The sequence below is a fragment of the Berghia stephanieae genome, chromosome 1 (assembly GCF_034508935.2).
Source record: "Berghia stephanieae isolate SIO BIC M18660-M18661 chromosome 1, UCSD_Bste_1.3, whole genome shotgun sequence".
NCBI lineage: Eukaryota > Metazoa > Mollusca > Gastropoda > Nudibranchia > Aeolidiidae > Berghia > Berghia stephanieae.
Genome location: NC_088360.1, coordinates 63124644 through 63138817, shown reverse-complemented (window position 1 = coordinate 63138817; position 14174 = coordinate 63124644). Strand labels below are relative to the sequence as shown.

The 14174-nt window shown below is 36.6% G+C and overlaps 1 protein-coding gene across 24 annotated transcripts in view; it reads left to right on the top strand.

Annotated features, from left to right (window-relative positions):
- The window catches only part of LOC144979050 (mucolipin-3-like), a 116042-nt gene that overhangs the window by 57223 nt on the left and 44645 nt on the right, over nucleotides 1-14174 (top strand). For all 24 annotated transcript variants that reach the window (XM_078925704.1, XM_078925756.1, XM_078925734.1 and 21 more), the window contains 2 exons: nucleotides 9461-9608; nucleotides 12115-12211. In XM_078925704.1, coding sequence (XP_078781830.1) covers nucleotides 9461-9608; nucleotides 12115-12211 — 245 coding nt within the window. The remainder of the gene's footprint in view (nucleotides 1-9460; nucleotides 9609-12114; nucleotides 12212-14174) is intronic.

The window sequence follows — 14174 nt, the reverse complement described above, 5'->3', positions numbered from 1 at the left end:
AAACGACATTGCCGAACAGAAACAAACAGCAACTCTGCTATCATCCATCGGGGCTAAAACATATAACACACTACGATGTTTGACGTCACCCGACCTTCCCTCTAGTAAAAGTTATGAAGAACTTTGCAAACTGCTGTCCAACCATTACTGCCCCCCTCCACTTGAGATAGTTGAAAGATTCGAGTTTCATAAACGCAGTCAAGCGATGGACGAATCACTTCCTGATTTTTTAGCATCCATAAAACGGTTGGCTGAACACTGCAAATTCGGAGACAATTTAAAAATGTCTCTGCGTGACAGATTTGTTTGCGGAATACACGATGAAACCATACAAAAGAGACTCTTGCAAGAGCCAAATCTCACTTTAGAATCTGCAACAGCTTTGGCACTTGCAATGGAAACTGCCCAGCGAGATGCAGCGGAAATCCACACAACAACATCCGGCAAATCAACAGCTGATCTCAACATTATAAAAACAAATCAGCCTTTACCTACTAACAGAAGACATAACTCACAAACATACCCACCATGCCAATCTTGTGGGAAAAATAACCACAGGAGAGCCGACTGCTACCTCCGTGATGCAGTGTGTAAGTCATGCAACAAACAAGGACACATTCAGAGAGTGTGTCAGGCCAGGAAGGGCAGCCAACAACAGAGGAGAGGAGGAGACAGAACCTCACAATCCCGACAAGTTCACGAGCTAGATGAAGACAATGTTTCCGAAGATAATTTTACACTGGAAATGATTCACATGGAAGGAAACACTCCAAAAATAAAGGTAGACTTGCAAATCAATAATATTCCTACAAAAATGGAAGTTGACACAGGATCTGCTGTTTCAGTGATGACGAAGAGAGACTTCACAAAAACATTCAAAACCTTCCCAAATTTGGAAAAGACAGCTGTTCGTCTTAAAACATACACAGGTGAAACCATTATTCCACTGGGAAAAATTTCAGTTCATGTAGAACTCAACAATCAGAAGAAAATACTTTACTCCTTATACTTGACAAAGGCAGCAATCCTATTTTGGGAAGAGACTGGTTGGCCGCTATAAAACTGAACTGGCAGAGCATACATCAGATGACGACACCTAAAGATAGATTCAATACAGAAAAATTGAAAGCTCAGTTTCAAGATATATTTTCAGATGGAATTGGAAAAATAAAATGAATAGAGGCAACACTTCATCTAAAAGGGGGAGCCGTTCCCAAATTCCACAAAGCCAAACCAGTGCCGTACGCCTTAAAACAAAAAGTTGAGAAAGAACTAGACAACTTAGAAGAACAAGGGATAATCACAAAAATTGCAACCTCGGATTGGGCCACACCCATCGTACCCGTATTGAAAAGCAATGGAACAGTGAGAATATGTGGTGACTTCAAGGTAACAGTCAACCCAGCACTTAACACAGAGCAATATACAATGCCAAAAATGGAAGACATGTTAGCTACTTTGGAACAAGGTCAAACATTCTCTAAAATTGATCTGAGACAAGCATACCTTCAGCTCCCTTTAGACAGTGCGTCACAAAAAGTAACAACAATCAACATGTCAAAAGGACTGTATTCCTTCAACCGTTTAGCGTTTGGTATTTCTTCGTCACCAGCAATTTGGCAAAAGACAATAGACACAATCCTCCAGGGAACACCCGGAGTTCAATGCAACCAAGATGACATGATAGTCACAGGGAAAACAAACGATGAACACTGGCAAAATCTGCTACTAGTCCTAGCTAGACTTCAAGAGTATGGACTGAAGGTCAATCTTGAAAAATGCCAATTCTTCCAAGACGAAGTTATCTTTTGCGGTGTCAAAATAACCAAAAATGGCTTGCACAAAACCGAAAACAAGGTCAAGGCCATCATCGACGCACCACAGCCAACAAACAAAACACAACTCAGATCATTCCTCGGGCTCGTAAATTATTACCACAAGTGGCTGGAAAATGTAGCTCAAATTGCGAAGCCACTGTACAATCTTCTACAGGATAACACAAAATTTGAATGGTCAACTGAAGCTGATCATGCTTTCATTCAAATAAAAACAATGATCGCTTCGGACAAAGTCCTCATGCGCTACGACCCCGATCGACCATTGCAACTCGCCTGTGACGCTTCACCATATGGCATCGGCTGCGTTCTCTCGCACATCACACCAGAAGGCGACGAAAGACCTATTGCATACGCCTCAAGAACCCTCAATAAGGCAGAACAGAATTACTCCCAACTTGACAGAGAAGCTCTAGCTATCACATGGGGTGTTAAAAAGTTCTTCAATTATGTATGTGGCAGGCACTTTACACTAATCACAGACCATCAGCCACTCAAATACATCTTCTCGCCCACAAAACCAGTCCCTGCAATGTCTGCAGCCAGACAACAAGAGATATGCAATTTTCCTTTCAGCCTTCGACTACTCAATCAAATACAGGAACTCCAAGTCAAACGCTAATGCAGACGGATTTTCACGATTGCCTTTACCCACCACAAACTCAAGTCAAGAGGCCGATTCAGCAGATGAACTATTCTATACAGAAGTAATAGAGTCCTTACCAGTCAACGCAGCAAATGTTGCCAAAGAATCACTCCACGACAAAACACTGTCACAAGTCATACATTACGTCCAAACTGACAGATGGCCAAACACAGTCAACGAAGAACTGAAACCTTACTTCAACAAACAAAACGAACTGTCAGTGCAACAAAACTGTCTCTTTTGGGGATATAGACTCATCCCTCCACAAAAATTGCATGCAAAAATCTTAAGTGTTCTTCATGAAGGACACATTGGTATAGTCAAAATGAAAAACTTGGCTAGGGGATACTTCTGGTGGCCTGCTATTGACAAACAAATCGAGGCAACTACAAAAGGGTGCCCTGGTTGTGCTTCAGTTCAACCTGATCCACCGAAAGCTCCTCTTCACCCATGGCACTGGCCCGACAAGCCATGGCAAAGAATTCAAATAGACTTCGCGGGACCATTCATGGGATTAATGTTTCTAGTGGTCGTCGACGCCCATTCCAAATGGGCCGAAATAATACCGACATCCAACGCCACATCCATTTCAACAATCAATATATTGAGCAATCTTTTTGCAAGATTTGGTTTACCTGAACAACTCGTATCTGACAACGGTGTGCAGTTCACATCCAATGAATTCAAATCCTTCACAAAGGTCAATGGAATCAAGCACACCCTTAGCACACCCTACCACCCAGCAACCAACGGGCTGGCTGAGCGATGGTCCAAACTTTCAAACAAGCAATGAAAGCTTCAAAAGATGAGAAGGGTACCATCCATACCAAACTGGCAAGATTCCTGTTTGCTTATAGGAATGCACCACACATCACAACAAACGAGAGCCCAGCATCACTTATGTTTGGCAGACATCTGCGAACTCACCTAGACATCATTCGACCAAGCATTCATACAAGAGTATCTTCATGTCAAGACCGTCAGCTTCGTACTCACTCTTCTGCCAACACCAGGAACTTCGACAACGGAGACAACGTCCTGGTCCGAGACTACCGCGGACACCAACGATGGCAACACGGCGTAATACATGCCCAAACGGGAACACGCACCTTTGAAGTCAAAACAGCTCCCGGAGCCATATGGAGACGACACTCCGACCAAATTGTTCACACAAACACCCCTGCAATCACAAGCAAACCAGCACCGGCACCACTATTGGACATCGTCCCAAACTTCAGAACGACAGAGATACCAACCATGGTTCAAACAACCCCAGCGAATGACCGAGATCCAAATTCTACGCGGTCACAGGTCGAGGTCCCGCCCTCACCACATAGAGAATTCCCAAATTCTCTAACTCTCTCTGACAACATGTCACAGAGAACGCAATCTCAAAACAATCACAACACTACAAGTGCACCTTACACTACGAGAAGTGGTCGCAACGTGAGAAAACCAAACAAATTCACACTGTAGGCATGGCCATTTATAAGCCTTAAGCTTGACTATAATATTGGAAGAAATATTCGTGACGTTACGACCGCAAACACAAAAACACTTTGCATCTACACAGCCGCATGAAGTAGACACTAGTTAAGACTATTAGAGTCCATTACTGTGTTTTCTTTTATCATTATGAACTGTTGACCACTTCAACTAGTTTAGCACTACACAGAAGAAACACTTTTTCTTACTCATCATTGATATATGAGATAATTTTTTTTTTTTTCTCATTTACTCTTAATTAATCATTTAAGCTGTATAAAACAAATGTAAGAATGAATGAACCATTATGTAAACCAAAACGAGCGAAAGTATAATAGCTCATTTTTTTACATCATCTAATTTTTTTTAAGGGGGAGATTGTGGGATACCTGAGTACCCAAATATCAGTATTCGATTACGTTATTTCAAGAATAAAAAGAATCACTTCGATTCCAAAATGGCTGACTATTGTTGACGTTTTCTACTTACCAAATTATCGTTAGCAATCTGCAATACACCACACACCAGGTGCCATATCAGTTTTGTACAGTATAACCCACAGCAGTTTACTGCTTTCACTTTAGTTCGACAGGTAAATTTTGCCGGACGCTAGTTCATAACAGATGACGAGTCACGGCCTGTGCCGAAAGGGCGACTGAGCAACTTTTCCTATTTTGACGATTTTTTTCTCAAGTTCAAAGTGGCGTAGTAAAGATGCTATTAGATGTTGCAATAAGATATTTTAGAGTCATAACTAGTGATTTACATACTTTTATTTGATATAATTTTAGTAGATTATTTGGAATTAGATTTTATAGGAAATAACCATAAAAATGGGTCCGAAATTTTAATTACTTCAAACGATATAATCAAACATTACATAGTTATCTGAGTTTATACAAATAAATGAGAAATACTGCAATAATCATCAATATTCACAGAGTAAAAATATATAATCAAAGTCGTTTTGTAATGAAGCATTGTTGAGATATCCGCTCACCTGTACAGCCATATCCTTTTTTGACAGCAATAAAAAAAATGCGTAATCACCGAATTGTAGGGGTTTGTTGATCAAATGATCAAAACGAACTGGTTTTAGTAATGGCAATTGACAATTATTAGGAAAAGATATGTTATATGCATTCCTTTGACGTTTGTATAGATCTAAACTATAATAATAATAATAATAATAATAATAATAATAATAATAATAATAATAATAATAATAATAATAATAATAATAATAATAATAATAATAATGATGATGATGATAATGATCATTTTCATGAAAATAATATAGTGGCTATCACCTAAACGCCTGCTAATTTTGGTAAACGCAATAATTTCTCTTTAAAATATCGTTCTAAATGCCCGTTTAAAAAAAAAAAATTGGAATTCGCCTTTATATGTCCACTCTGACAGAAAGGAAATAAAAAAAAGAAAGAAAAAAAGAATAAAGAATTTTACTGAATCATTTGCGACCGAAGAATTGACTCATCACCTGTTTCCGAGAGTTTTATTTAACTTCCCAACGCCCCAAATTACTATCAATTCATTCGATATAATTTACTTCTCCCCACTTCACGCTCTCCGGCAATTTCCTTCCATGTCCCTCAAACTGCTTTCTTTCCATGAGCGTCCAATCAGCTTTTTACAATTGCCCATTTCCAATTGGCTGCTGAAAAAGGACAATTCTAATTTCAATTATCCACCAGTCGGTCATCAGCAAAGTCAAGAAAGCTCCTCCTACTCAAATCACACATACCCACGAATATGATAGCCCTTGTAGACCAGTCACTGGTCTTTGATGTTACACAACCATCCGCCAGCTTTGATCACATCGCTTTTGATGATGTCACTCAATATCTATCTTCTCTCAAACCCGTTGACTGTACCACGAGTCAACATAAAAGAATATCGCGATGAGGTGCGAATCGTGAAGATGGAATGACGTAGCTGTGCTAAAGTTATAGGTTCAAAGTTCAATTGCCAGAGAGAACTGAAGAGAGATCAAACTGAGGTGGTAAAATGAAAATTGTTTCGTGGTAAAACGTTGCATAAATTAGTTTTATGTACACCAACACACACACACCAAAACACACACACACACACACACACACACACACACTCTCTCTCTCTCTCTCTCTCTCTCTCTCTCTCTCTCTCTGTCTCTCTCTCCAGTGCTGCGACAAAAAAAAAGGACGCCTACCAGATAGCTAATACTATTTAAAATGGAAATTTGTTGAAAATGGTCTGCTTATTGATCAACCGAAGCATCGTGGATAACAGAAATGATCATTGTGAATCAGTTGAAACACGTGATATCGATGTAATACTAATACTAGTAATAATCATATAATATCAGTGTATTTATCTTACTCTTGATCACCACTGTAATAATAATAATAATAATAATAATAATAATAATAATAATAATAATAATAATAATAATAATAATAATAATAATAATAATAATAATAATAATAGTAAAAAATAAATAATATCCATTTTTTGACAATAAAAAAATCGTGATAAACGCATTGAAAAAGATGGGAAGGGGGGGAGGAGGATTAATGATCAGATAATCAAAGTGAACTGTTATTTTAAAATAAATTGACAATCATAGGTAAAGATAAGTTATACGTATTCCTCTGAACTTTGTATAGACGTCTAGATCTTAACACATTTTATATATTAATACTTTTATTAACATACGTAAAACCTCACGATTATTGTAAGGAACAGCTGATTGTTACATTTCACAGAAACAGCTTCTAATTAACCAACGTTCTGTTTTCTTTTTTTCACTGGTGGAACTTCACTTGCTAATTCTGGAGCAGTTTGCATGAAATGTTTTTTGACCACCTATCTCATTTGAGCCCTTTCACAGCTTATTCGGCAGAGTCCATTTGCATTGAGACAATGCTTGTTTTCAGTATGACCATTCATCTGAGTAAAGAAAAAAATCATTAGTTATTATTGATATTGATGATGATGATGAATAATAATAATAATAATTGTAATTATAAGAGTTATAATAATATTATTGATTGTTAGTAATAATACGATAGTGATCGCCTAGATGCCTGCTAATAATAATAACGTAATAATTTTCCTTTAAAATATAGTTCTAAATGCCCGTTATTCAAAATGGAATCCGCCTATATACCCACTCTGAAATATTTTTAGCAAAAATAAGATAGAGAAAGAAGTTTACTGTAGCATTCATTTGCGGCCAAAAAAAAGGATTTATCACCGGTCTGTGAGAGTCTTATTTGACACCAAGACAACGCCCCAAATTACGTTCAATTCATTTCAAATTTACTCCATCTCTCCAGCAAATTCATCCCATGACCTCCAAACTGATTTTTATCCATGAAGCGCCAATCAGATGTTTACAATTACCCATTTCCAATTGGCTGCTGAAAAAGGACAATTATAATTTCAATCGTCCACCAGTCGGTCATCGGCAAAGTCAAATAAGCCCCTCCCACTCATATCACATACCCCCTCGAAACTTCGGCCTTGTAGCACAGTCCACACACACACAATCATCCGCCACCTTTGATCACATCGCTTTTTGATGATGTCATAATATATCTATCTACCCTCTTTTCTCACGCCCGTTGACTGTACCAACGGGCGATGTAGAAGAATATAGAGGGAAGGTGCGAATCGTGAAGACGGAATGGCAAATTGGTGTGAAAGCTATAGGTTTAAAGTTCAATTTACACAGAGAAATCATGAGAACTTGACTGAACAAGCAATAAAAATCATTCCATGCTAAAAATGTGCGTACACGAGTTTTACACACACACACACACACACGCTCACCCCCCCCCCCCCCCCCCCCCCCCCCCCTCTCTCTCTCTCTCTCTCTCTCTCTCTGAGTGTGTGTGTGTACTACTACTACTACTACTACTACACTACTACTACTACTACTACTACTACTACTACTACTACTACTACTACTACTACTACTACACTACTAACTACTACTACTATATTACTATATAACTCTCTATCATCATCATCATCATCATCATCATCATCATCATCATCATCATCATCATCATCGTCATCGTGATCATCATCGTCATCATCATCATCATCATCACCATAAAACAACAACAATAACGTTATCATCACAATTGGACTCATGTTCTTATGTCTCAGGAGTTTGTCTGAATACGGGACTATTTTGTTAGCCAACAAAGAATTAGACAAGATGTGTTTACATATTCATTGTGCAAAAACCGGTCATTACAAATCATTGAAATAAATACTATATTAAAAGTAGATTATTACTCTTATATTTACTACCATGTGTTAGGGTAACAAAACTCAGATAACATCAATTTGAATTTTTTAAACAATTAAAAATATTTTTTAGGTTAATTTTAAATAGAAAAATATACATTTTTCAAGAGAGAATAAAGTATACTCACCATTTCTTGATATCAATGAAAATAATTGCGTCTTGAAGATGAGAATGTGGCCGTTATATCCATATAAAATAGAAAAATATGGAAGAAGTGTATGGTCAGCAATTGCAGTGTAAAAATGTCGATTTTACGAAATCTGTCCTATAGCCTGACTGACAATGAAATCCAAGCGGTGCATTCTGCCTGCAGGGATAAATATAGGCCAGTTTTCACGTTCTGGACATCTGTTATGACGTAACCACACGGTGGTCTCCCCGTCATCGACGGTGGGTTGTTCCCATTGGGGGTAAGGCGGTCGTAAACTAAAGTGAAAGATTTCTAGTGTAATAAACGGCTGTGAACCTATCAAAGGAACAGCATTTTTCAAATACAAGAGATGCATTATTAAGATGATATAATTATTAATTTGACTTCTCCCCCCTGAGTTATTGGTTGTGTGCCATATTGCTATTTGCCGCATGTCATGAAAAATAATTCCACACTTCGCCTCTCAGGAGAAATAAGGTACTTGTAAATTTTCCTAATTGTGACAAAATTGCATGTTTAATCCATATTGTTGTCAGTTTTTATGAATGTAGAAATCACAACAGCATACTACGCCTCTGGCTTTCAACTGTTAAATCGTAACAATTGTTTATGTCAAGTGTGTACAAAGTGTACAATTCGCTGTGTTAATTTGAACCCAGAGTGGCAATGTTAATGAGTAGTGCACATGAATCTTGTGAAATGTAAACCTCTTATCAAGCCTGTGGGCGAGTTCAGTGATCGTTATCACAACAGAATTCACTATGTATAATATTGTAATGTTAAACATCAAAATGTTCACCCATCCCAGACCCTTTGTTCTTTATATACCGTAAAGAAGAAAAATGCTAAAGTGTGATACTGTAACCGATGCAAAAAAATCCGCTTAATGTCACTAACAGTTCTAGTGTTTGAGCCAATTATTATTAAAATCCATCAGAAGGTTGTGAAGATATCCACGTCAACGTGTGCACATGGGATGTGGAACGGACTATAATATTCCATATTCTTGGTGTATTCCCCAGTATTACAAATTGCCAGAAAATTCCTTGGCGGCCATCACTCTTCTGCATGAGAACAATACAGACGCTGAGCCAATACAGTTATGCTTCAAGGCTAATTCCTTCACCTTTGAGAGCAGCAAATATCTTGTGCCAGCTAAACTTTTAGAGAGTATGGTTGGTTTTCTATATTATGATATTGTTTCACTTTACATGAAAATGATACAGATTTTTTTTGCTATTCAAATTCAGATTGCCCTGAAAGCCATCTAATTCATGTCTTTACTTATTTACTCAGGCCCTTCACTCTGGCTGAAGCAAAGGCCATAGGTGAATCCCCTCCATCTTGTCCGGCTTTGTGCAATCTTCTCAGCCTCTCTCCATGTTAAGGGGAAGGTTGGCAGTGAAGACAAAAATCCACAATAATGACCCGAGAATTGATTTCTGCTGCTCAATACATTTGGAAAGGACCACCATTGATGAATGCACAGTTGATTTTTGAAAATCGTTTTTGGTTGCCATAGAAATGGACATAAACATCCGCCATCTTGGATTTTTGGCATATTTTCAAAGTGACATTTCTCAAAAACATATTCATGTAATGTCACGAAACTTTGTGGTCAGTTTGATCCAGGCAAAATACAGATTTTGTCAGATTTTTTTTTTATCGATATTGTTAAAATTTTATTTTTGAAAAATATCAAAATTTGGAATTTAAAAACTCGTAAAAAAAATATTTTTACTCTTATCCATAAAATAATGTGATAAAATCTTAGTCTTACCTAGATCATTTTATGGTGTAAATTTTAAGTATTTACATACAATACTTTTTTCGAAATGTAATTTTTTATGGAATAAAATCGTATTTTGAGAAAATGACAATTTAATAACAAAGTTAGCAACATAAACAGGTAAACATCCTTACATTATAACAATTTAGGTTTAAAAGACACCAGCAACAAAGCTTGGACCTCCCTCAAGAACTCCCATCTCTCGTTCCCTCCTGGTGTGCGTTTTTTCGTATTGAACGACGTTTTGTCAGTTTTTCTTTTTTGTGTTGTCGACTAGTGGAAATTCTTTTCAGCGTTCTCTTTTTCATGAGAGGAGCAGAGAAATAGCTTTGTTTCTGTCCAAGAAAGTGTCTAATGGCTGTACTACTTTGTGGACCATGATTGAATTCACAAATTGAGATTCGTGTGGAAAATCTAACCTTGGTTGACGCAAATTTTGCTTTTGAGCATTTGCTCCAGATGACACTGTGCAGACTCTCATTTGCATTTTGAGTTTGGTGGCGCTGGCATCGTCGTGAACGAACACCCTTCTTACCCATTGCAACAATGTCAAGAATAATCAAATTGAAATAGTAGCAAAGTCTGTGGTAAAATTATAAAAAGTTATCTTGAATATTAGTAAAATACAATCTCAACACATCACAAAGCCACTGACTGTTTACAAAAGGATTCTACCTCTGACCCCGATTAGCAATTGCACCAGCCAATCACACAGCCAGCACAGATCGCGCATTCTTATGCAATCCAATGAGCGAGTCCTGACTCATGCGCGAACTTTCCTTATAAGGAAGTTGCGTACATAAATGAAATGTGTGACACTCTTTTTTATCTGGATAGTGTGTTTATGAATGTACCCTTTGGAGGGGAAATTTTCCACAAGAAAGGTCCCAGTGATTATGACGGGCAAAGGAGAGATGCATCTTCATATCGATATGAAAATTCATGGCATTCGATGCTGTTTCAGTTGTGTTACCAAGGTGTGAATAAACGTGTTTATCTGCATCAAGCACTGATAGAACACTTACCTCACCTTATATAAACACAGATTTCACAGGGTAAAAAAATGTTTTTGAGCATGGAGTTTCATATTTTCAAGAATTGACCAAAGAATCGAAATATCGATAAAAGAAAAAATTGATGATTTTGATATACATCACTGGTTTTCACTGCCGTCCTTCCCCTTAAGCTTTCAGTAATTAGATCATCAATGGCCTTCTCCAGATATTCCTAGGCGCTCGCTCTTCCTAGTTCCCTGCAGGTTCCATGTAAGAGTCTGCCTGGTAATATTTGTTGCTGGCCTTCTCAGGGTGTGGCCCTCTTTCTCTTAATTTCTACCTCTTCTTGGCATGTCATATCCTATAGATCCATATTTCTAATTTTGTCACCCTTTTAATACATTTTTTAATGTCATTGAGTTGCATTAATTTTTAAAAATTTAAATATTTTTTTATTTATTTATTTAGTTCATTTATTTCTGTTTTTGATATTTCATTTATCAATATGTTATATTTAAAAAGCAACTTATTTTGTTTTTATATGGCATGGGTTAAAAACAACGCTATTGTTGATATCATACTTTACTGACATTAATAAGTGTATAGTTCACTCATCTCAAAGCTTAGAAAGAGGTAAATTTAAATAATGGTCTAGATAAAATTTTGCTGTATTTAAAAAAAAAAAAAAAATTAAAACACCATTATATTAAATTCGAAATTATGACAATTGAAAGAAATATAAAGGAAGTATTTGTTGAAGTATTTGTACGTTTGAAATCTCTTGATGCTTATTTCGGTTATTTAGACCCTTTTTAATTCCAATTGTTTTTTTTTCATATTTGGTTTTTCTTTTGTCGGCAGGTTGTAATATTTTGACATTATTTTCTTATAGATTGTACCTACATTTACCCTTTTGGGCCTCCAGAAAATCATACGTATGATGTGGCAGCTTATTTGGAGCAGATTGGGTTTGAGCTGCCTTTCAATCGGTATTGTTTAAATTATTTCTATTTATAACAATGATACTACTACTACTACTACTACTACTACTACTACTACTACTACTACTACTACTACTACTACTACTACTACTACTACTACTACTACTACTACTACTACAATTAATAAAATAATAATAATAATAATAATAATAATAATAATAATAATAATAATAATAATAATAATAATAATAATAATAATAATAAAAATAATAATAATAATAATAATAATAATAATAATAATAATAATAATAATAATAATAATAATAATAATAATAATAATAATAATAATAATCATGATGATGATGATGATCATCATCATCATCGTCATCATCACCATCATCTTCGTCTTAAAAAAATAAAGACATGTACCCTTGTGAAGAATATAGAAATTAAAATTGTCCCAACTATCGGGAGCATCTGTGGAGTAATGGTAGCATGTCTAACCAGTAATCAGAAGGTCTGAGGTTCGATCCCCAGTCGAGGAAGACTGATTTTTTGGGATGTTTTTTTTCTTGTATTCTTTCTTGCTTTGCCTTACATATTTCATACACATTTATTGTGCATCGCTGCCTGCTGCTTTAAAAAAAATATAAATGGAGCTACTCAAATGTCTTCGTCCTTGTCCTCTCATGTTCAATGTTTGTCTTGTGTGATGCGAGCAAGGATTCACAGCATTAGACATACCCTTGTGATGAATATAGGAATTAAAAGTGTCCCAACTATCAGGAACCTCTGTGGTCTGTGGTGTAACGGTAGCATCTCTGACCAGTAATCAGAGGGTCTGAGGTTCGATCCCCAGTTGAGGAAGACTGATTTTTCTGGATGGGGTTTTCTTGTATTTTTCTTTCTTGCTTTATCTGGCATCTTTCATACACACTTCTTCAGATCTTTAACTAACATCACTCCACGATATGTCTTAATTATTAACTTGGAGCGCACTGTTCAAAGCTTGTTGCGTCAGTTACCACCTCGTGTTGCATCAGTTACAAAAACATTGCCTACAGAACAACACTTATTTATTTCTTTAACATTTAAGTGCCATGTTACTGTAATAAGTGTTAAATCACCACTGTTATGAAAGTTTCAGAGAATTTTCTTCAGAAAAAGTTGGAGCAGGCTTTTATATCAATAATGATAATAAAAATAGGGTATGGAGAAGTGCCAGATGAATACAGAGAATGAAAAGTGACAAGGTTAGTGCCAAACTCACAATCCAATTGACATGACACTCTCCGCCTGGCCGGGAGAGAGAGGACAGCGAGCGGTCGCACAACTGACTGAGCTATCCAGCTCACATATTCATATTTTCGACTCTGAGATCTACTTCAATCGCCTCACACAAGGCTGACCACCTGACACCTGATACCCTTGCTCTCGGGGAAAACGTAACTGACCGTGACACGATAGGCATGCAGGCCTGGCGCGTGCAGGGCATCATTGTGGTGCAATTTTTTGCCTTGAAAACCCCCCTATTTTTCCCTAAACCATTACAATGATTCTTTTTATTTTCATTCTTCATGTAATATCCACTTTTAGCTTTGTTTCTGTGCAATGTTTACTGTTTCTTGGTTTTCAACTCGGGAAATAATATTAGTTAAAATATAACTGATTATCGCTCTTTTAATGGTATCAAATTTGATGTGAGTGATGGGATTAATTTGATTAATAACTCTGGTTTGGATCCATAAAGTTTTATTTTTTTTAACTGGTTCCCCATTTTAAAGTCTTTGTCTTTGATATAAGCTTTGAAATAAGTTTGCGGCACGAGCGATTTTTGGGTTTAAATGCTAAATGTACACATTTGCACTCATATGTATTATCTGAATGTGTACTCTGTGGAGAATGTGCTTAAGAAAAATATATTTCTATTTAGTGCCATTTTTATCTACTGTGTAAAGTGTTTTACTGGAAGTTTTCATACAGAAATGTTTTAATATTTGTTTGGTCCAAA